We start from the raw sequence: 20,037 nt of genomic DNA, 5'->3' as shown, positions 1-20,037 counted from the left end.
GCTTTCCGCTGACGTCTAGGGAGCCCTTTGAGAAGCCTGATTGCCGACATTTATGACGGAAGGAGATGTTAAATTGTGAAAATAAAAATACAAAATAATTTCACGGTCCACATTCAGAGAATGTTTCTCTGTGGACCCAAGACGAGAATCCTCATCGGAAACCGAGAAGCCTGACCCAGTGTCTCCATCAAATTAGGTGATCATCCTTCCTCTCTGTTATGATTCTTCTTTGACTATATCCTTTTATTTGTGGATTTCCAACTAGGGTAGGAATTCTGTGTCAGCCCATCTGCTTAATAAGTTTCTGGGAAAACTTGATGGCATCATCTGACCCTAGTCTGTCTGTCTTTCTTTAAAGCCTTTTATTTTCAAAACATATGCACGGATAATTTCACAACACTGACCCTTGCATAGCCTTGTATTTCAGATTTTCTTCTCCTTCCCCCCCCCCATCCTCCTCCCTTAGATGGCAAGCAATTAATTATGTTATACATGTTAAAATATATGTTAAATCCAATATGTATGAACATATTTATACAATTCTCTTGCTTCACAAGAAAAATCAGATCAAAAAGGAAAGAAAATGAGAAAGAAAACAAAATGCAGGTGAACCACAGCAAAAGGAGTGAAAATGCTATGTTGTGGTCCACACTCTGTTCCCATGGTCCTCTCTCTGGGCACAGAAGGCTCCCCTCATCACAAGAACACTGGAACTGGTTTGAATCATCTCATTGTTGGAGAGAGCCATGTCCATCAGAATTGATCATTGCATAATATTGTTGTTGCCGTCTACAATAATCTGCTCAATTCACTCAGCATCAGTTCGTGTAAGTCTCTCCAGGACTCTCTGAAATCATCCTATTGGCCTGTTTCTTACAGAACAATAATATTTCATTACCTTCATATACCATAACTTATTCAACCATTCTCCAACTGATGGGCATCCATTCAGTTTTCAGTTCTTTGCCACTACAAATATTTTTGCACATGTGGGTCCCTTTCCCATGTTTATGATTTCCCTGAGATACAGGACTAGTAGTGACCCTGCTGGATCAAAGGGGATGCACAGCTTGATAGCCCTTTGGGCATAGTTACAAATTGCTCCCCAGAAGAAGATCAGTTCACAACTCCACCAGCAGTGCATTAGTGTCTCAGCTTTCCCATATTCCTTCTAATATCTGTCATTATCTTTTCCTGTCATCCTAGCCAATTTGGGAGGTGTGAAGTGGCACCTCAGAATTGAGACCAGATGCTTTTAATGTATAACTCAGGACCAGAAACCCAGTTGGGTCCAAAGAGTGATGCAAAGTTTGTAGGGAGTTTTCTTCTGGAATACATCTCAAACATCCTCCATGTCTTATCTGGAAATTGCCTCTGTGCTGCTCAATCAGTTACTGTTTTTTGGTTCCTTTATTTGAATCCTATAATATGTGTAACTTACAGATATTGGGTGAGGAGGGGCTTGGCCACCCCTTTTTTGGCTTTTTCCCCAATGGCTAACTTGATAGACTTCTTGCTAAATTAACCCAGTTTAAGAATCTTTTGTTCTTAGCTCAGAGTGTCTAAAGTAGTGCTGCAAGAAATGATCACACAAGTCATTCATATTTTACAGTGAAGTTGTTTATTAGAAGAAAACACAGCAAGAGGAGAGCTGCAAAAATCACCTCAGAAGTGTCACAGCCCAGGGCTCTCACTTTCTTGACTCGGGTTCACAGTGGTTTTTATTGGAAGCCAAACCCCTGGAATCCCTTAGGACAAGGATCCAAATCTGGTTAACCTCTGACCTTCTCCCCTTCCAGGCGAGGATTTTCTATTCAAGGGAAAAAGGCTGGAATTTTCCAGAGTGGGTGGGCCAGGACACTTCCAAACATGCTAATCTTCTCTTTTCCCCAAATGGGACCCCAGTACAGGAACTCTCTGGATGGGGAGGAAATGGAAACCTAAGCCACATGGACAGTCATGGAGTCAGCCCAGACCGCCAGCCTCCACAGGCCCAGAAAAAGCTGGAGACATCAATGGCTACAACCCACATATCGACTTTCTCATAGACAATCTACATGCATATCAAAGATAACTGCAATTAAAATGTAACAAACAGGCTTTCGCCAAAGTCCTCAACAACAGATAATGCCCTTAGTTATACAGTGAACCCACAGAATATTGCAGGGAATATAAGACTCCACAGCATACACTCACTGATTACACACAAAAACCCCAAACACTTAACTGGACAAAGCACAAGGCAGTCTTGGAGACTCTTCTCCTCCCCCACCCAAAAGAGGCTCTCACGCATTTGAGATCTACCCCAATTCTCTGACAAAGGCCTCCATAAAGATGAATGTCTGCATGTTGGCCAGTCTCATAACCCTATATTTGTAAACATAAAGGGAGGAGGGGTTTCCTGTAGATACTCCTTATTTTCCTTATTTCCCCAGGATATTGAAAGTACATGATAAATGTCTGTTGGTTTGACTTGATTTGAGGGTATGGTCCTCTGGGCACTCCTATTTCTGGATGTTATTATGTGGTGATTGCACCTCCCCCCCTCCACCTCTGATCTAGTGAAAATCTGAAAATTGTAGGGCCTCAGTGAGACCCATGATTATTAAAGTGCCTGGGTTACAATTGATAAAAAGTAAGTGGATGAAAAATTTCTGTTGTCCAAACTATGACATAACTGGGTGGTTAGTCTACTGCATTAGTCCACTGGGACACCTAGTTGGAGCAGAAATCGTAAATGATAATGACAAGGACCCAAACTGAATAGAAAGACGAGCAAAGATATATTTGGGAAATTCTGCACTGCTACTAGTGATCCCAGGCAGTTTGCTGGCTTATTGACATAAAGGCTTTTTGCAACGATGACATAGTTGTCTATACTGGAATTCCATCACCTGGAAGAAACAAAGCTGCAGGACCCAAAGGAAATGGACGGGTTCAGGTAAACTGTAATCTAGTTTTAGTGAGGAGCCATGGTATCTGGGATAGCACTGAGGACATACATGGCCAGAAACTGAGGGAGGAGCTCCCCAGGAACTTGTAAAACCTAAAAAACCAGAGGAAGGCCTCCAACACCCAAGGTGGATTCTCTGGTGAAATGGTAGGGTGCTCTATGGGATGACTTAAATGAAAATTGCCAGTGGTGAGAGAGCAATCTATACTGACAGAAGGAATACCTTGGTCAGTGGGACCAGTTTCACTAAAAGCAGTGAGGAAAAGTGAGAATGAGAATCTGCCCATGGACAGAGACATTCTGCTCTCAGGCTCCGCTATCTCCCGAAGAACTGAACCACCATTGAGGGCCTTCTTACTTTCACTGCATTTATAGGACTTCTCACTAGATAAACCCTCTGCTGTGTGGTAAGGCTTTCCCACAATTGGCAGGACTAATGAACTTTTATGTTAAAATACATCCAAAAAAGTTCCCACATTCTTTGATGATATTAATTGCAGCTAAAGGCCTGATTACATTTATTATATTTCCCGGCTTCTTTCCTATGTGTTTTCTGGTGCTCAGCAAGTGATGTGCTTTGGTTGAAGGCTCTGTCACACTGATTACATTTGTAGGGTTTCTCACCGGTGTGGATTCTCTGATGTCGAGTAAGGTTCATGTTCTGGCTGAAAGACTTCCCACACTCATTACAGTGATAGGGCTTCTCTCCGGTATGAGTTCTCTGATGTCGAGTAAGGTTCATGCTATGAGTAAAGGCTTTCCCACATTCATTACATTTATAGGGTTTTTCTCCAGTGTGAATCCTCTCATGCTGGGTGACTGAGGAGCTGTTGCTGAAGGCTTTCCCACATTCGCTGCAATTATAGGGTTTTTCTCCAGTATGAATCCTCTCGTGCTGAGTAAGAGATGAGCCATTACTAAAAGCTTTCCCACATTCATTACATTTATATAATTTTTCTCCAGTGTGAATTCTCTGATGTCGTGTAAGGTTCATACTCTGGGTAAAGGCTTTTCCACATTCATTACACTTATAGGGTCTCTCTCCAGTGTGAATTCTCTGGTGCTTAGTAAGACTTCCCTGCTGACTGAAGGCTTGTCCACATTCATGGCATATGCAGAGTTTCTCGCCAGTATGAATTTTCTGGTGACGAATAAGGCTTGTGCTCTGGCTGAAAGTCTTTTCACACACGTTACATTTGTAGGGTTTTTCTCCAGTGTGGATCCTCTGATGCTGAATAAGAGTTGTGTACTGGCTGAAGGTTTTCCCACACTCGTTACATTCGTAAGGTTTCTCTCCAGTGTGAATCCTGTTATGTAGAATGAGAGTTGAACTGTTACTGAAGGCTTTACCACATTCATTGCATTTATAGATTTTCTCCCCAGAATGAAGTCTCTGATGCTGAGTAAGATGTATATTTTGGCTGAAGGCTTTTCCACATTTTTTACACTTAAAGGGTTTCTCTCCAGTATGAATTCTTTGATGTTGGATAAGGCTTCCCTGTTGAGCAAAGGCTTGTCCACAATCACCACACCCATAGGGTTTCTCCCCACTGTGAATTCTCTGATGTATACTGCAGGATGAACTGTTGCTGAAGGTCTTGCCACATTCATGACATCTAAAGAGTTTTTCTCCAGTATGAACCCTCTGATGTCGGATCAGGTTTGTGCACTGACTGAAGGCTTTCCCACATTCACTGCATTTGAAAGGTTTCTCCCCTGTATGAATTCTCTGATGTCTAAGAAGGCTTGTGTACTGACTGAATGATTTCTCACACTCATGACATTTATAGGACTTCTCTCCAATGTGAAGTCTCTGATGTGGAGAAAGGGATGAGCCACCATCCAAGGCTTTCCTACATATATCACAATCACAAAGTTTCTCTCCAGTGTGACTTCTCTGATGAAGCGTGAGAGTTAAGTTATCACTGAAGGCATTCCCACATTCATTATACATGTGGAGGTTCTCTGCAGTAGAGGCTTTCTGATGCTGTATAAGGTCTCTCTGGTGCAAAGTTTCTCCAAATTCACAATACGCAGAGGGTTTCTCCCCATTAAGTGTCCTGTGACAGTTAACCAGGTTTGTATAATTTAAGGTAATATTGCATTCATCATGTTGACCAGGTTTTTTCCCTGAGGTGATCCTATCAAGTTGAATTAGGTCAGAGTGTTGGTCAAAGCAAAGTTGCTGTGAATCATACTTAGGGAGACTCTTTCTGGAACTCTGTTGTATCACAAAAATTGGGTCTGAACAGTAACTTCTCTCAAAGTTATGACATTCCTGACTTGCTGGCTCATCAATTTTCTTGTGGCTGATTGGTACTTGCCTGAAATTTTTCTCCTGGCTCCCCTGCTGTCTCTTAAACCTGCCACCACATTCCCAGGATTCTCCCCAATTAAAACCCCAGAGATCGTGCCAGGTTTCTTGGAATGATTTTTCCATAGCAAAATAAGACTTTGAAATTGTTTCCTTGGTCTCAAATCTGGCCTCCCAATCTGAAAGAAACAAGAAAACATAAATGTTCCTTGTTCCACAGTCAGGCATCAACCAATTATTAATAAATACTTACTATACATCAAACACTATGCTAAATGCTGGGGAGACAGAAAACAGTGAAAGATAATTCCTGCTCTCAAGGAGTTCATAATCTAATAGAGGAGACAGAATAAAACAGCTATATATATATATATACACACTAGATATTTATATGATAAATTGGAGATAAACAATAGAGGAAAGCATTAGAGATTGTAGAGGGACAAGGAAAGAGTGCCTGTGGCAGGTCAGATTTCAGGTGAGTCTTAAAGAAAACAAAAAGGCAGAGATGTAAAAGAATATTTTAAGCATGGAAGACAGCAAATGACTGATGGGTGTGGATTTGGGACACAGAATCACACTCAAGGAACATCAAGTAGGGCACATTAGAAACAAATGGCAAAGGTGAAATGAGAGTCAAAGATCCTGGATGAGGAGGAAGATGGCAGCGCCCTGACCAAGAAGCAGGAAAGTGGGGAGGGGAGGAAGAGTCTGGAAGGAAAGAGAATGACTTCAGATGCCTGCAGGACATCCAGCTCCACAAGTCCAAGAGGCTGATGGAGATGGGGACTGGAGCTCAGAGAGAAGTTAGGAGAACTGCAAGAGAACAGCGTCCCAAAAACCCAGAGGAGAGAGGACCAAGGAGAAGGAGAGCTGCAAAGGCAAGAAGGAAGAAAACTTAAAAAAAAAAAAAAAAACCTTTTAATTAAGAAGTCGCTGGTGGCTCCAAGCCAGGTTTACTTGGAGGAGGAGGTCAGAAGGCAGACAGCAGAGGACTAGCAAGGCAGTGGGAAGTGGCCCTCCTTGGAGCAAGGCTGAGAAAGGGAGGAGAAATGGGAGGAGAGTCAGCCCCAGAAGGCGAAGGCTCTTGAAAGAAGGGGACATTTGGCTGTGTTTGTCCAGAAGGGAAGAAGCTAGGGTGTGGAGAGATTATGGAGACTAGGGAGGTAGAGAAAGGGTAATCTTGGGCAGAAGTGGGGAGAGACGGGTGCAGGGATGCCCAGAGAAGGGTTTCCCTTGGGGAGAGGGGCATATCTCCATGTGAGACAGGTGAAGGAGGATGGAAGAGCAGAAAGCATCTTGGGGATCTGAGGAAAGGGGTGCAGAGTGAGGAGGGGGTTTTGGGGGAATGGCCTCCATTTCTCTCAAGTGTCAGAGCCCTGAGGAAGGATGAAAAGATCTGGAGTTGGGTGGGTTCCATTCAGGAAATATAAGGAGAGGTGCAGCTGATATTATCTGACCTAAATGCACAGTGGACTCACCTGCCCTGGTTTTGTGACCTTCTCCAGTTTGATTAAGTAGCAAATGGAGAGTGGCAAGGATTGTGATGGGGAGCAATCCAAGGCCAGCTTTGGCAGGGTCTCTTCAGGGATAGGATGAGAGGGAGCAGCTTCAAGGAGGAACTGAGCTGATTCACCAAAGCCACCAAGGGAAGGCAAGGCAAGAGGGAGAAAGTAGTCATGTGGAGAGATGGCCTGGGAAAGAGTGGAGGGGTGAGGGACTGGAGGTTCCAATATTGGGGACGGGTGGGGTTGGGGTTGGATGGGAAGTGATGATCAGATAAAGGGAAGGATGGAAAGTGATGATCAGATAAAGGACTTTCAGAGTTCAGGAACATTGAAGCAGAAAACTTGGGGGAAGCATTTTGTTTATTGTGGATACAATGCCCGGGCACCAAAAATGACTTCCAGGACCACAGAAACTCCTTTTTTTGAAAGCTTCATAAGCTGGCCCTGCCCATCTTGCCAGTCCACTTGTCTGTGGCTCCTTCCACACTCCCTGGTCCCATGAGGGCCATTCCACATCCTCAGCTCCCTCTCAGGGGGCCAGAACATCCCTCAAGTCTCATTTCTGCGGGAGGTCTTTCCCAGGAGCCCAGGGGTCAGCACCTTCCCTTCTCAGAATGGAGGGAGCTCCCTACAAGCAGGAGTTTTTTGCTTTTCTTTATATCCTAGCGCTTAGCACCCGCAGTACCTGACACAGAAGAGGGATGCCCTTCATCACACTTATCGCACCTGACTCAGAATGGCTTTTCTGAGGACCAAATGAGGATAATTTTGCCAACACTAGTAAGGCATTTACCAAATCTGCAAAGTGCTTTAGAAAAACTATCTTAACTAATGCATTGTTGGGGTAGTTGTGAACTGATCCCACCATTGTGTAGAGCAATTTGGACTTAAGTCCAAAGGGCTATCAAACTGTGATCCAACAATACCCCTCTAGCTTTTTTTTTTTGTGATGGTAAAGAACTGGAAATTGAGAGGATGCCCACCAATTGGACAATGACTGAAAAAATTGTAGTGTATGATATAATGGAATATTGTGTCAAAAGAAATGATGAGCACAGATTTCAGAAAAATCTGGAAAGTCTGACATGAACTGATGCTATGAAGTGAGCAGAACTGGCAAAGTGCACACAGTAACAGCAACTCTGTGCAACGACCAACTTTTCTCAGCTCTTTTCAGCAAAACAACGATTTAAGACAATTCCAAAAGACTCATGATGTAAAATGCTATCCGCATCCAGAGAATTATGGAGTCTGAATGCAGATCGAAGAATACTATTTTCACTTTTTTTCTTACGATTTTTTCCTTTTGTTCTGATTCTTTTTTAAGAACATGACTAATGTGGAAATATGTTTAATGTGATCGCATATGTATAAGCTATAGCAAACTGTTTCCCTCTTGGGGAGGAGCAAGAGAAAGAAAATTGGAATTCAAAATGTTATGAAAGTGAATGAAGAAAACTAGCTTTACGTGTAATTGAAAAAATATTAAGAAAAGTTTTTAAAAATTACTCTCAAATACACACACACACATATATAAAGGAAATAACATCTTATTTGACCTTACATGAATCTTGGAGGTAGGTGATGTCATCTTCATTTTATAAATATTACAGGTAAGGAAACTGAGGAAGACAGAGGTGAAATGACTGAGCAGGACTTAGGACTCCTGAATACAAATTGCCCCCTAGCTACTTCAGAGAACAGTCCTAAAGCACTTAGCAAACCAAAAAAAATATGTGCTATCTAAATGTTATTCACAGAGCACTGTGTCCATGATCGCTGGATGATGTATACAGGAGGAGAGGTCCGTCAGAGTGGACAAAAACCAAGGTCCCAGCTGCCAAAGAATGGAAGGGAACTTGCCCCCTCCAAGCCAGGGACCTTGATTGAGACTTCAGTTCTTCCCAACCTAACTCCCTCCTCATGGGTTGATCTCTGGCCTCTGTGCCCCAATGAGAAGCCTTTATTTGCTTTTTCTCTCCTGACTTATCTCTAATTATCAAGTCTTCCAAGAGGGTGGAACACATTGGCTGGTTGTACTTTCACAGCCGTCAGCCCTCCATCACTCGGCTGCCCTCAGGAAGCTGGCTGGGACTGGCGGGAGAAGGGCTGGTCACAGAGGGCTGCTCGACAAGGACAGAAGCTGAGAAAACGCCCCCATGTAAGCTGGCAGCTCATCGGTATCAGTTATACCCTTGGGGGAGGTCCCTTTTCTCCCCAAAGATACTGGAGGAGTTGGCCCTTTCCTTCCCCCATTGATCCAGTGCGTCCCTTTTGTTGAAGGGGCTAGGAAGTGTCCGAGGCTGGATTTGAACTTGTCTTCAGGCCCAGGACTACATGCATGGAGCCACTGGCAACCTCCTGGGTAGGAGACTTAGGCAGAATGGCTCCATAAAGTGTTTGGGGTGGAAACCAGATTCTGTCCTTAAGAGAACAGAATGGGAACTGAGACCACGGAAGGACGCTTTGTCCAGGAAGGACCGAGGGAGGAAGAGCTAAGAGTAACAGAAGGACTCTCCAGGGCAGCCCAGGATCCCGGCAGCTGGAAGAAAAGAAATGAGGGGGAAGACCCCAATGGGACCAACAGCAAGTGATCCTGGGAACTGGGTCCTCCAAGGGAGGGACAAGGGGAAGCTTACAAGTAAGGAAGCTCAAGAGCTTCTCAGAGATCAGAGGGAAATACAAGGAGGAAAACACCAGGAAAGTTACTGATGGAAGAGCAGGATCAATCAGCCAAAGCTGAGCTGAGTGCTGAAAGCTTTGCCAGTAAGGAAGTACAGGGAAATACAAGGAGGAAAACACCAGGAAAGTTACTGATGGATGAGCAGGATCAATCAGCCGCTGGGCCAGAGCTGAGCTGAGTACTGAGAGGGAAGGACACATCTGAAGGGGACACAACATGGACACGACGAGACGCAGACAGACAGGAGAAGAGGGAAGGTGTGGGAGGCAATGGTCTATGAAAGGGCTTGTGTCCCAGGCTTGGCCTTCACCACCTGGCTGGGCTCCTCTAAACACAGAGCTGGGCACCCAGGAAGCACCTCAAATGCCACCTGACTGCAGAAGAGGTCTCCCTTTAATTTTAAATTCTTTTTTTTCCAAAGGAAGATCTTCCCAACTTCCCTTCCACATCCATTTTCCCCATTTCCCCCCCACACACACTGAGGAAGCAAGAACAACAACCTTGTTATAAAACCCAGATATAGCTGAATAAAACAGACCTCACATTGGGAATACACACAAACATACATTATATACACATGCACATATTTTATATTATATATCGATGTAGCATAATTATATACACTTACATAGATGAATAAATATTCTCAGAGTGAGATGAATTATACATACAATATATATCTATATTACATATATACACATACATAAAATATTTCCAATGTGAGACCCTACACTCTCTGTCTCTCTCACTATTTCTCTTTGTCTCTTGTCTGTTTCTCTCTCTCACTGTTTCTCTTTGTCTCTCTCTCTCTCTGTTCCTCTCTCATCCTATTCTATTTTAAACCACTACAGCCTAATTCTGAGGAAGGCTTTTTGAGCTGTGACCCGCTGCTTGCGTTGGCTCCCACCTACCTGAAATTCATCCCCTCACCTGAAAAAATGTCTCCTGCAGTTGCTCTCTCCAGCATCCTTGGTGTTCTGCTTTGCTCTAGTTGCAAGATCACATTTGGTTTGGAAACGGGACGTCCTGCTCATGAGGAAGAAATAGGAAAATGCGGGGAAATGCTGGGAACCAAGAGACTTCTCAAGAGAAGGCTCTCCACTTCTTCTGCCAGGGCCCAGCAGCAGGGACCCATGGGGACTCTGGGAGACGCTCAGAGGATGCTCTCAGCCGCCTTCTCCCTCTCCTGTCAGTGACGTCACCAATCTCACGGGGTCGCCCCAACCCGGCCCCAGGAGCTCTTCTCCACCTCCCACGCCTGGTGGCCTGGTCCTGGCAGCTGCTTAATAAATGCCCAGTGACTGATGGAAGCTGGTCCCCCTCCCCCAGCTCTCTCCTTCTGACTTCATTATCTCCGTGAATGGCCCCACTCCTCACTCGCTCTCATGTCTGAAACCCTAATGCAGCTTTTGACTTTTCCCACTTCTACACTTTTCTCACTCATTCCTCCTTCCCTATTTCCATCTTCCCAGAGCCCTTCCTCCCAGCCCCGCCAGGGCTCCTGCCACAAGGTCCTGGCAGCTCACCCTGTCTGTCAGAGCCCCTCTTCCCCCAGCCTGGACTTTGCAGCAATATCAGACTCATTTTCCACATGTACGGACCCGATACCTATTTTCTCTGCTGTGGTGAGGGAGTGGAACAAAATCACCGTATCTTAAGAAACAAAGGCCCTGATGAACCCTGGAAGAAAGACACTACGATGATCCCTGTTTTACAGATGAGGAAACTGAGGAAAAGGTTAAGGGACCTGGATATGGTTGCTTGTCCAGGGAAAGATTTCCATGAACTCAAGCAGAGGGAGAAAACAAGCTACCCAATGACAACCACAATGTCACTGAAGAGGAAGACCAAGACCAACTACATGACACAAAATGTGGCAAAACTATAACAAACAACCCCAAAGAAGGGCCATGAGAAGGCACCCCCTCCCGGGAAGTTGCAGGGCTTGGAATCCATACGTGTAAGATGCTGCAGAGAAAATCCTAATTTTTTTGAAGGTGTCAATCAATTCTGCCAACTTTTTTCCTTTTAAAAAATTCTTTATTATGAGAAACGACTACCTGGAAAGGAGAGAGATGCGGGGGGAATCTAACGTGAAAACCCAGAAGCTGTTGACAGAAATCTATTTTTTAAAGGAAGAAGCCGTCCTTACCCAGGGAGACCAGGTTTCTATAGTTCTCCAGCATCACATCTCGGTACAAGGCCTTCTGACCAGAGTCCAGAAGCTTCCACTCTTCCCAGGTAAAGTCGACAGCCACGTCCTTGAAAGTGACCAAGTCCTGAAACACCAGACGGATTACTGCTCGTCCGGCCGGCCCTTCCACAGCCGGCAAGGAGGGGCCGGGCCCAGTCTCAGAACGCCGACGAAACCAACCCCGTCCAGTCTTTGGCTCAATAGGACATCCCTGTCTCCGGACTAATCTAAAACCCCTCGTTATAGAGCTGCAGGGGCCTCGGAGCCTCGTGGTACAGGTAGGGAAATGGGCTGGGAGTGTAAGGGAACGGCCCAAGGCCACACAGGTCTACATGGTCCCTGGTTCTCTGGAGAGGTTTCTTTCACTCTGTCCCACAGGAAACAGAGAAGCTTGTTATCATCTTTTCATAATGATCTCGATCGTGCCTAACAATGATTTCTGTCGTGGACCGAGTGACTTGCCTGTTTCACTCACTGCTGGGCACTCTGGGAATCCGGTTTTCTCTCAATGTTCACCTAGATATTTCACTGGATCATTTTATTTTTCTTTTGAGGAATATCTAACTGCCTGTCCAGCCTGGTTTATTTCTGGGTATTCTTTCCCCTTTGGCCACATTTCAATAGTTGTGAAAAAACTAATAAAATTTGACAACCTCTTGTGGGAAAGGTCCTAAAAAGAACAGACTATAAAGAGAGCGCTTTTTCCTTTGGAAGACTTGGATGACTTGCCGTGTGGGGAAGGGATGGGAGTGCGTTTCCTGGAGCTTTTTCCGGGCCAAGCCTATCATGTTTAACTAGAGTATTGGGTTTCAATTGGCTTTGGGCTCTGCTTATCTACAATGCTGCCGTCACCCTATAGAGAAAATGACTCCTCATCATGATCAGGAATATCTGCTTGAAACTTATTGATAAAAGCAACTCAGTCACAGCCATTAAAAATGGAAGCAAGTCAGGCAGACCGTGACTCGTCACATCAACCTGGACGCTCTTGCCGTAAATGAAAGCAGAGGCGAGAGAAAGGCAGCCAAAGCCGAGGGGCACATCCCACTGCCCAGAGGAAACCCACGTGGTTTTTTACCAGCAGCCAAAGACAAAAGGGGCCCGTGGCAATGACAGCAAGCAATGAAGAGGGTTTTGGTTTGTTTTTAACTTTGTTGTTTTTTTTGAAGAGTTTTAAAGTTTAAAAAATCCCTTGCAAGTATCTCCTTCAAATCTGGTGCTGACTTCAAATCCAGCCCTGGATACTGACTAGCTGTGTGACCATGTCCAGGTCCCTTAACCTTTTCCTCAGTTTCCTCATCTGTAAAACGGGGATCATAGTAGTGTCTTTCTTCCAGGGTTTTTGTGAGGATAAAATGAGATAATCATTATTATTCTTAATCCTCTGTTTCATTTCATTTATGTAAAAGCATTCTGAGAAAAGGTGTAAGGGGATCTAAGGCCCAAGAGAAATTATGAAGCTCATTCCAGCTTTAATGACTATTAATGACGCTCAGTCACCCCAAGATAGTCCAGATTCTTCTGGGGAAAGATGACTGAGGTCCAGGGCCCTGGGAGGCATCGCTGGGCGGGTACAGAAGTGGAAACGGGGCCCACATTTTGAGACCTGAGACGGCATTTCTAAGGGTCAAAGCCCACGTACCTGTGACCTCCCACTGTGACTGGTCAGGCCTCCCGAAGCCATTTCTTCCTCCTCCTTTGGGGTCCTTTGTTGGGGAAGGGCGAGTCCTGAGAAGGGAGAGCTGCAGAAGGAAGAGGAGCCATGGGAGAGACCAAGGCCGGCCTGCGGCTGCCAAGCTACCCAGGGTGCAATGCTCCCCAGAGAAGCTGGAGCACAGGAACAGGTGGGCGGCCTCGTGAAATGAGAGAGCAGGCCCCGAACACCGGGGGCCCAAGGGTCTGAGTCTCAGAGGGTTTCAGAGGTGCCCTTTCAATACAACCCCAGTGGCGGGGTTCTGGAGGAGAAGGCTCCGGGAAGAGTGTGCTGTCCCTGCTCAAGCTCTGCAGGGCACAGCCACCCAAAAGAAGGAAGGGGAGTCCCAGGCTGCAGGATGGGACCCAACTGGGCCCCCCCAGAAAAACAGACCCTTTGTCCCCTCTACTTTCAAACAATTTCTCTTAAATTGCACATTTAATATATATTGGATTCCTTGCCATCTAGAAGAGGAGAAGAGGGAAGGGAGGGAAAAAATTTGGAACACAAGGTTTTGCTTGTGTTAGAAATTCCATGTTTTGCATATGTTTAGAAAATAAAGAGCTTTAATTAAAAAATAAATAAATAAACTAGATGACACAGTGGCTAGAGCACCAGCCCTGAAGTCAGGAGGACTGAATTCAAATCTGGCCTCAGACACTTAACACTTCCCAGCTGTGTGACCCTGGGCAAGTCTCTTGACCCCAATTGCCTCAGGGGAAAAAAAAATAGAAAAAAGAAAATAAAAAGCTTTATTTAGAAAATTGTTTATTGGCTGAAAGAAATTTCTCTTGGTATCTGTTGGCATTGATATCACCACTATAATTAAGACTAAAATAAGAGGAAGAAAGTTAAACGAATTTCAAAGCTCATCAGCTCCTCCAAAGTGTGAGATTATCTACGTTTCCTCGGCCTATGACCCCCCCCCCTGTCCCCCAGAGAGGTGGTCCCTCTGCCCCCCAGGCAAATATGAAACTGCAGTGCCTGCCCAGGCCCTCACCTGTGGGACAATGGGTATGAAGCACGTTGAAAACCGGGGGTAGATACAAGATGCAACATATTCTACACGATATATAGTATGTTTTAGGGGTCTGATTTTCAAACGTTCTGTGCTCTCTCCAGAGCTATCCTTTTAATATTCTCCGGTTCTAATATTAGCCAGGGCGGTCCGGGTGGGCTTGCATGGGGGGAGGGGGTGGGTTTCACTTGACGAGTTCAGGGACCAGCCGAGAAAAGGGGGAAAAACTTGATTGGCCAAAACTCTCTGGAGCAGTTCTGGTGGCAGCCCATCATGCATGGGGGCCAGTCTGAAGGGGGGGGGCCCTGCGCCCTGAGAAATCACCAAGGGGACCCGTTGGGCCGCGCTGCTGCCAAGTCCAGTGAGCAGAACCAGGAGTATCAGCACCAGGCGGGATGATCCGGAGAACGTTCAAGGCTCTCTCCACTGCAGGGAGGGGAGTGAGGAAGTCTCGGGGGGACTGAAGCGGACGGGTTTTGGGGTAACTTGGCTAATCTAGAAGATGCTCTCCCTGACTTCGGGCGGCCTCCCCCAGGGCGGGAGGGGAAATTGGGGACGCAAAGGTTTCAGAGAGAATGCTCAATTTGTTTTTGAGGCAAACCAAGAAGTTAAATGAGTGACCTTGGGGCGCCCCCCTCTGTTCCCTCTCCAGGCTTTCTCTCCTCCGGTCCTGGGGGTCATCAGAATAGCTACGGTTGCTCCCCCCATACCCCACGACCTCCGCCCCGGCCAGTCAGGGTCTCACTGACCCCTGAGCCCCTGCCCGCTCTCCCCCACGTAGCGGGGAGAGACCCTCTCCCGCGCTCCCCTCCCGTGGCCTGGCCAAGTCTCCGCCGGCAGCTGCGCTTCCCGCCGGAGTCCGCCAGCCTGTTACCTGGCCGCTAAGCACCGGGCGGCGAGGGGGAGAAGGGCAGCGGCCGGGACACGGAGAGAGGCAATGGAGGGCGGGGCGCCTCAGGACCCGCCCAGGGCCCAGCCCACCGCCGGCTTCCTCACCGGCAGAACTAAGGGGCTGGACTCCTTCCCGGGTGCCCTAAAGGGCGCGCTCCGGTCTCCCAACCCCCCCCCCCCCGCAGGCGTCCGCCCAGGGAGCCTCGGCTCAGAGCCCCCCCCTGCAGAGACCCACCCGGGGGTCCCGATTCCAAGCCCTGGGGACCGCAGGGGGGAGGGAGCCCTCAGAGAACGTGCTTATTCCTGGGCGGAGCCGGACCCGGGACCTCTAGCGTCCCTTCCACTCAACATTCGGGGACCTGAGGAGACAGCCCCCCTCCCCCCACCGTGGGGGGGAGGGAGCTGGGCAACATTTACAGTAAGAGCTACATTTAGAGAGCGCGCGCTTGCTGTCTATCTGGTCCTGTATTTCGCGCTTTACAGAAGCCCTGGCGAATGGGAGAAAGGGAGGGACTGCTCTCGTCCTCTTTTTACACAGAAGGAAACTGAGGCAAACGGGGGGATGCAGCTGCTGGGGAAAGACACAGCTAGGAGATAGCGGAGGTCTCCTGGCCTGCGGCGGGGCGGGAAGGGTCCCCCAGCCCAGCTTCCCTGCACGTGCAAAAATGCTCACGGACGCCCTCAGGCCCTCCCCTCACTAGCACTCACAAACCCGCACACTCACCAGCCCCTCCCCTCATACACCCCTGCACGTGCAATCACACTTACGGACCTCCTCAGCCCCTCCCCTCACATCCCTACACGCTCAGCAGTCCCTTCAAGAACTGGTTCCAACCCCTCCCTCTCTTGCACACGCAGTGCCATACTTAGTCACACGCACACGCACAGACACACCTGCACAGACACTCACAAGTTCACTAACCCTGTAGGGTCCGGACCGTCTTCCGCCCTGGGGGGGCAAGGAGAAGGAGGGGCTCCCTAGTCGGGCTGGGTGGGGCCGCGCCTGCGCAGTGGCATCCTTCTCCCCCCCCCACAGAGTGAGGCCGGAGAACAAAGGGCCGAAAAACCGCAGGGGGGGGGGGGAGTGAGGGAAAAAAGAGCTGCGTCTGCGCACTTGGAGACTCCCGATATGCCCTGGGGTTCTGCCGCGGCAGGAGGGGCAAAGTTCTGGTGATGTCATGGATGAGGCATTCTGGGAAATGGAGTCCGTAGACGGAGTGCTCCGAGTGAACCTGGCCTGGGATGGGGTGAGGTTTTGGCTGTCACGTGGGACCCGGGCGAGGAGGGTTAGTTGTGGGGAGTGGGGGCTTCAGGAAGCTACGTGGGGCCCCGGCGAGGGGGACTTCCCGCCAACCCCTTTCAGCCTACACTTGGCCTGTCCCAGTCGCCGCTGTCCACATGGCCAGGGCTGTCCCGCGGTCTAGCGCCCCGAGGGGCTCTGTTGGGGGGCGCCTAGCCTAGAATAAAGCCCCCATATGGGGTCCCCTAACGGAATGTGGGCATCGAGAAAAGCTAAAATGAATTCCTTGGTGATAAATCTCATTAATATCCAACTTTGCATTCGTTTTTAATAAGTGGCAAAATTATGTGTATACCGAAGAAGCGGCTTGAAAGACGATTTGTTGTCCGTAAGTGGTTGATTAGTGCGCCCATTTTATATACCTCTATACCTGACGGGGGAACGAGGTATAGAGGGGGAAAAGCTGAAGAATAACAGCAAGAATCGGGCTAGGGATTCATTAGGAAGACAGCGACGAAACCCACAAAGTTCATTTTCTGATATTCCCTGGGCTACTTCGTGGGGCTGTCCCAGGATGTGAAGGGAAAAGGACCCCCACGTGCAAAAGTGCTTGTAGCAGCCCGTTTTGTGGTGACAAAGAATTGGAAACCGAGGGGATGACACTCAGCTGGGGAATGGCCGGGGAAGTTATGGTAAAGAAATGGAATGGAATATTCCATAAGAAGCGCTCAGCAGGATGATTTCAGAAAAAGTGACCCTAAGGGAAGTGAGCAGAGCCAAGAGAACATTGTACGCAGCAAGAGCGGGAGTTTCATTAAATTCTACAGAGTTTGGGAATACCCCATGAGCTCACCAAATTACTTTGTGAAGGCATCCAGATCACACTTTGGAAATGAAAGAAATTTGATTTTTTTTTTTTAAATAAATTTGGTTTCTAAGCCAATTCTCAATTTTAGTATTTGTCTTTCATCTCAGCAATCTCCAATAAGGACGGTATTGGAAAGAGAGAAAAAGAGATTTGTCCTCTTTTGAAGGTTTATTTTTAAAAGGCCTCCCTTCCTTCTTTCTTTCCTTCCTTCCTTCCTTCCTTTTCTTTTTTTTTTTTAACTGTTTATTTATTTTGACTGATCACACCAAAATAAAAAGTATAGATAAAACACATATTAGCTACCTGTTAGCTATGGCTTAGCACAAGGTATAAATAACTCAGCGCTGACCAAAGACTTATTTACCATTCTCTAAATTTTTTTTCCTAATTGTATAAAAGTCCCTTTCATTCTGACATAAAGAAACTAATTTTCTTAAACTTAATTTCATCATTTACAAAATGGACACATGCAGAATATATAACAAGACAGAACATTAAATCAGGATTGAATATCTCTTTAAGTTTTTCTCTATGAGATTTGGAAGACAAGATCTTACCTGTTTCTTCCTTTAAGTACAGAACTTATGATCCTCTTGTGGTTGGAGTCCTGTTGTCAGTCTAAGAGAATTCTTCTCTTTTCTAATAATATTAATGGTTTTAGAATCTCATCCAAAAATATATACTTTAGTAACAATGCAAAATTACTTTAGTCTAATTTTCCAGTTCACCTATGTAAAATGAATTTTGTATTCAGTCCCTAATATTAGTAATAGAAGAGCTGGTTAAAGTTCCACTAACTTGACTTTTAGCCAATAATCAGGGAAGAAAAACAGACTGACGAAAAATTTAGCAATATTGATAAACTGTAGTTCCTAAGGTAGGATGGAATAATAATGCTAAGATCCTCATCATGACCAGATTCTTTATAGGGGAAACACTGCCTTGGGGTCTCTCAGGTGCAAGGCAGGAAACCTAGAGGGAGGATCAGAGAGCAGATAGAATGCACCTGGCAGACAAAGTCCCAGACCTGCCAAAAGAAGCTAATCCAGATAGTGTGGGAAAGCTAAGTTCCATCAAGGGTTGTTGTGAATGTCTTTAAAGAGTCTAACCAGATTGGAGACAGGATGGATGTATTAGTCTATTGACTCTGACAATGCAGAGTCAATTCTATATATTCTATATGTTCTTCTTGACAGAGGAAGGAAATAAGTCACATCAAGCCCCTTCTCAGGTTAGAAGGGGGGAGATTGCTTCCAGGGTGGTCTCATCTCTTATATGATTATCTCAATAGATGCAGAAAAAGCATTTGATAAAATCTAAAACCCATTCCTAATAAAAACACTAGAGAGTGTAGGAATAAATAGACTTTTCCTTAAAATAGTCAGTAGCATCAGGAAGCATCATATGTAATGGGGACAAACTAGAACCATTCCCAATACGATCAGGAGTGAAACAAGGCTGCCCACTATCACCATTACTATTCAATAGTGTATTAGAAATGTTAGTTTTGACAATAAGAGAAGAAAAAGAGATTAAAGGAAGTAGAGAAGGTCATGAGGAAACCAACAATCACTTTGCAGATAATATGATGGTATACTTAGAGAACCATAGAGAATTAACTAAAATATTAGAAACAATTCACAACTTTAGCCAAGTTGCAGGATACAAAATAAATCCACATAAATCCCCAGCATTTTTATATGTTACCAACAAAGACCAGCTGCAAGAGATATAAAGAGAAATTCCATTCAAAATACCTGTCAATAGTATAAAGTATTTGGGAATCTATCTGCCAAGGGCAAGTCAGGAACTATATGAACAAAGCCAAAAAACACTCTTCACACAAATAAAGTCAGATCTAAACAATTGAAAAAATATCAAGTGTTCATGGGTAGGCCGAGTGAATATAATAAAAATGACAATACACCCTAAATTAATCTACTTATTTAGTGCCATACTAAACTCCCAAGAAATCATTTTACAGATCTAGGAAAAAATAGTAACAAAATTCATGTGGAATTGTATGTTTAGCATATATTGAATTGTAGAGGACCAAAACTCTGGAGAAGTATTACTTGAACTAGATGTTAACTCAGTGGAATTGATGAGATAATGGTTCTCTAGTTCACATATATACTTAATAATCAGTATGGTGATGTAATGGTTCTCTAGATCACATAATCAGTATTCTGTAATGCTGTAATTACAATAAAGTATATAAGGGCTAAGAAGGACTGGAAGAGAGACACTCTATCTTTGACCAGCCTTGTGGCGGCCCTCCTGCCTCCTTCACTAAGATCAAGCCTGGGCCAGAATAAAGAATCTAAACTGTTCTTGACCATTCTCATGGTGTCTATCCTGCTGAGACCAAGGCCCATCCGAAGGACCTCCAGAAAGCTAACGGGAATATTACATTGGATTACTTGCTTTAAAACAACTACAAACTTGAAAAAGAAAAACCGTTATTAACCCTTGGAGACACGGGCTATTCCTTTCAACAATAGAATCGATTCAAAGCTGAAGAATTTCCCCAGCAAGGACTGAGCAGGAATGGGATTCTTTCCACCTTCCCCTCTGTGAAAGGCCCGCATCTGAGAACTCGCACGCGCGTTTCCGAGCTCTCAGCCCGGCAGGAGCGGGTTCCCACGGCGGCCCGGCCCGGGGAGAGGGGCTGT

General features: G+C 45.9%; 1 protein-coding gene across 1 annotated transcript; it reads right to left on the bottom strand.

Annotated features, from left to right (window-relative positions):
* Nucleotides 1–1,598: 1,598 nt before the first annotated feature.
* LOC127556757 (zinc finger protein ZFP2-like) lies at nucleotides 1,599–16,373 on the bottom strand. The gene is made up of 5 exons (XM_051990167.1): nucleotides 16,177–16,373; nucleotides 13,295–13,394; nucleotides 11,611–11,737; nucleotides 10,389–10,484; nucleotides 1,599–5,446 (listed from the first exon to the last, which is right to left on the bottom strand). Exons 2-5 carry the CDS (start codon nucleotides 13,334–13,336, stop codon nucleotides 3,444–3,446), a joined length of 2,268 nt encoding a protein of 755 aa, XP_051846127.1. The 5' UTR covers nucleotides 13,337–13,394; nucleotides 16,177–16,373; the 3' UTR covers nucleotides 1,599–3,443.
* Between the last annotated feature and the right edge of the window lie 3,664 nt (nucleotides 16,374–20,037).

The sequence above is a fragment of the Antechinus flavipes genome, chromosome 3 (genome assembly GCF_016432865.1).
Source record: "Antechinus flavipes isolate AdamAnt ecotype Samford, QLD, Australia chromosome 3, AdamAnt_v2, whole genome shotgun sequence".
NCBI lineage: Eukaryota > Metazoa > Chordata > Mammalia > Dasyuromorphia > Dasyuridae > Antechinus > Antechinus flavipes.
The sequence above is the reverse complement of the archived record's forward strand: the minus strand, read 5'-3'. Positions and strand labels throughout refer to the sequence as shown.

Coding starts and splice junctions, on each gene's coding strand:
- LOC127556757 (XM_051990167.1), bottom strand. CDS start 13,336: ATGGCTTCGGGAGGCCTGACCAGTCACAGTGGGAGGTCACAG. Junction 11,738..13,294: donor GTCACAGTGGGAGGTCACAG/GTACGTGGGCTT, acceptor CTGGTGTTTCAG/GACTTGGTCACTTTCAAGGA. Junction 10,485..11,610: donor TAGAAACCTGGTCTCCCTGG/GTAAGGACGGCT, acceptor CCTCATGAGCAG/GACGTCCCGTTTCCAAACCA.